Here is a 3977-nt window from a genome sequence, read left to right on the forward strand (position 1 = left end):
CAAGAAAGCAGACAAGATTCTAGAAAACCTGCAGCCAATACACCTGAAAAGACTCCAGCCAAGAACTCTTCAAAAAGTCCAATCAAGAGCCTTTCAAAAAGCCCAGCAAAGTCACCTCAAAGAAGTCCTTCCAAATCAATGTGATTGCCATTTACAATATAAATACATTAACGTAGCTATATTACTCATTTATAATTGATCGTGTACAAAATTCTGGGGTGTTTTGGCTCAGGAATCAATCCCACATTTATAACATTGTTTCTTATGAGAAAATTGGTTCCAAGTTAAAACATTTTGACTTCAGATACAGTTTTCAGGAACCAATTGCGTTGTAAGTGTGAGGACTGCCTGTATAGACACTCATTATTGGGGGAAGCAGCATGGAAGTAGCCTTGCATTCAGGTAAATATGGTAGCATGATGGACTAAAATAAAAAAACTTCTCTATTCAGATTTGATAGCCAGTCTCTATCCACAGGTGGAACCATTAAGATGGCCTTGACTCACATTCAGGGAATTAGTTTTTATCACTAATTTATCCATACCTAGAAGAGAAGGGAATGGGCAATTTTTGTTTCCCTCCCCACACCCCACCGCACAATAGTGAAGACTCTTAAGTATTGCACCTCTGAGAGGGCAATTAAGGTTACGTAGCAAACATTATTCAGTACAATTTTCTATCATTTGAAAAATAAGGACAGTAGTCCAATCTTGCTCAATTTACATTATGCTAAATTGCTTTCTGAAGAAAGCATTGAGAATAAAAGACTGAATGAAAAAAAGAATATAAACTAGTGAACATAAAAATCACACTAAACATGTTACACTGTTCAATGACAGTATGCTGAAGAATACAGATGAAGCATTATCAGCAAATGAGTTATGGTACCTTGTTATGTACAATTCCGTTTTCTGCCTCTCCTCCCCAGCCCTGTGCTTCATCAAATGATGGTGCATTTTCCCTCATGGCACAGTATATCTAGGGGAGATAAATGACTACTTTAACAGGCCATACAAAAGTTATGTAAAACTTCTGAAGACATCCAGTAACTCCTGTGTCAGAGTTTTGTTAAGTTTGTCATTTGAGAGATGCTGGCAGGCAGCCCCCACACTGAAGTACCCTCATGCCCTAGCCAGTCATGTTGGTGTCTACATGTTCAGTGTTGTGGAGCCTCATAGGGCTGCACATGTAGATGCGAGATGTTTAGTGAGGAGCTAATTAGTCTACTTTGCAGTAAACATCTCAGACGGGCCCACTGTGTCTTCAGATAGTTCTTCTGACTTTACACCCATGCTTAATTTGGCAGCATAAAACCAGCATTAAACTAACAAGATTAGTCATTTACGTTGCTGCAATTCAGAAATGTATCCATCACCTAACCAAGGGAGATTCTGGTTCTGTGGTGCTAACTCTGCATCCCTCAAACAACAAACTTAACAAGACTTGTTCCACAGCCAGCCCCTCCACAGCACGTTGAGCCGGGTTGGAGCAGCCCCAGGCTGGCTGGCAGGCTGACCCCCACCCCCACAAGTTCCCTGCCAGCTAGGGCTGCTACAGAATCGGGTTCAATGTGCTGTGGTGCCAGGCACACATGTAAATGTGGTGCCCAGGAGCAATAAACTCCAGCTTGATATAAAAGTATAAGTGTACCCAGTAAAAACAAAACTACACTAGTTATCTCCCACATGTGAACCAAATGTACTCTTGCAACCACAAACACTGGAAGTTTGAAAGGTGGGATTTTCAGCAATGCTTCTCTTGTGTAACAGTATGCAACCAGTTGTCTGGCATGCATACCTAAGTTTTTAATGAAAATCCTGCCCATGGAGTTTAAATTTAGGAGAAGCAGTGATATAGGTTCACAAGGAAAACTTCTTTGTAGCAAGCTGATTTTGAGTCCTAACATACAGATTCATTTAATCATAATTTTAAGCATTCAAATATTTGGCACAGCAACATCTTTTGAGTGCAGGCATTCATCAAAATCATAAATTAACAAGTCATTTTATATAGCATTACAAGTCATAAGGCTGAGACCTAGTTTTCAGTAACACAACAAATATCTTGCGTTTTCTTTAAATAACCCAAGTAGCATAATGGCAAAACAAAGTCATTAAGAGGCCTCTTATGAAACTAACATTCTATTTAAAAGCCAGAGGAGGCTCAGATAAATCAGATAGTACCTTAATACAATCAATTAACCAAACCAAAGCTGCAACAATCTGTGGCCATGTGTGTGGTGCTCCCACTGTATACATAGAACTTTTTGATAAAACAAAAGGATACCTACAAAGAAAGAAAAAAAGTTTGATCAGGATGACTTTCCCATAACAGACAAGATAGAGCTCTCTCACATATCTCCAGGTTCACCTTGCCTGTAAGAAGAGGAAAGCAACCTAGATTCTCCTACATATATGAAACAGAACATTAACCCACAATGGCAGGCCTGCATTATTCTTTTGGTGTGAGGAAATAGTTATTTCTTGCATATACAACGATTCTGTTGGGATCAGAAAGGGTAATGCCATGCTAAATATTAACTGGTTCCCTATCCCATCCTATTTTACTGGACAATTTTTTTGCTTTCTGATCATGAAGAAAAATCTCTTAGTTCTTATTCTTCTAGGCTGCTGTCACCTCACAGAACAGATGCTACTCTGAAAAATTCTCCCATTTTCTGTCCCAAGCTTATCTTCGCTGCCCCCTGCAATATGCATAAATAAGGGCATGAGAGACCAGCAGAGAGGCCTGCAAAGGACAGTTCTACAGAAGGGCGGACTGGTATGGTACAGCTGTATGATGCCCAATTTTCCATGCTGCCCCAGGCTAGGTCATACTTTCCCAGGCCAGATTATGGGCCAGATCCATTCCACAGACCCCTAAGTAGTGGCCCTGAAGCTAAGAATTAAAAGGGTAAGGAGCTTAAGACGACTTGTTGGTAAATGGACAAAGTTTCAAATGCAAGTGTCAATTAATGTAACTGTCAGCTTGAACATTTAAAATGAATGATTTAACTACCCCTCCAGCCTGGGCAATCAGATCACACTGAAATTTTTCACTTGGGATTGGATACCAGGTTTTTGTCATTGTATTTTTGTTATCTGGCTCTAAAGCAAAAAAAGGTAACAGTATTATGGAGAAAAGTAGAGGTGCATTGATGCATCGGGCTAATATAAATAAAATTGGCCGTACTGGAAAATTTGGCCAATAGATTTAATAGATTTCATAGACACTAGGGCTGGAAGGGGAAGATGATTGAGTCCAGCCCCCTACCCCATTTTCCCTATGCTGATGTGAAGGTTGGGGGGGACCTTGTCTTGGATTTGGGTAAATATGGTAATTCTTTGGTGGGTGTGGGAGGGGTATCTTGCTGGTTTTGTTTTCTTCTCTTGGTTATTGAAATATATTAGGAGAAGCTAAATTACTAGACCCTGGGAGAAGTCTTTTTTTAAATCTAGGACACTATAATTCCACATTTGAAGTGGAATGCTTAAGTCTACTATGAATAAAGCTGGTTGCACAGCTTAAGTTACAAGGAAAGTTTCCAACATAAAACATTTCTCTCATTCTATAAACCCAGACATCAACAGCTCCACGTTAGTGCCAGGAAATTAAAATGTGAAATCAATTATTAAAGTCTGATTATTTCATGCAACATATTTTAATTTTAGTGAGTAAAGTGAAAACAAACCAAACACATATGTAACACTTCCTAAAACAGATCATATAGAAACAGGAGTAGAGAAATTGATGAGAACAAATTTTTTATACATACCCAAGCTCTTTAAAAATTCTGGGGATTTCCTCTTCAAACTTTGAATCAGGAAGCTCATAAGAAGGGCAGAGGAACCCATAGATAAAGGTGAAGATCTTTAAGAAGTCCTTAACTGATGGAGACTGGAGTGATTTCATGGATACATTATGGGCGTAACCATTCTCAACAAGATACTGTAAAAAAAAAAAACCACCACAAAAAA

General features: G+C 39.0%; 1 protein-coding gene across 2 annotated transcripts in view; it reads right to left on the reverse strand.

Moving 5' to 3' along the window:
* Window positions 1–3977, reverse strand: part of NDC80 (NDC80, kinetochore complex component) — a 40750-nt gene that overhangs the window by 28474 nt on the left and 8299 nt on the right. For both annotated transcript variants that reach the window (XM_019525883.1, XM_019525891.1), the window contains exons 5-7: window positions 3776–3948; window positions 2184–2286; window positions 889–978 (exon numbers count right to left, since the gene is read on the reverse strand). In XM_019525883.1, coding sequence (XP_019381428.1) covers window positions 889–978; window positions 2184–2286; window positions 3776–3948 — 366 coding nt within the window. The remainder of the gene's footprint in view (window positions 1–888; window positions 979–2183; window positions 2287–3775; window positions 3949–3977) is intronic.

Source organism: Gavialis gangeticus, unplaced genomic scaffold (assembly GCF_001723915.1).
Source record: "Gavialis gangeticus isolate Ggan-Ray unplaced genomic scaffold, GavGan_comp1, whole genome shotgun sequence".
Classification (NCBI taxonomy): Eukaryota; Metazoa; Chordata; order Crocodylia; family Gavialidae; genus Gavialis; species Gavialis gangeticus.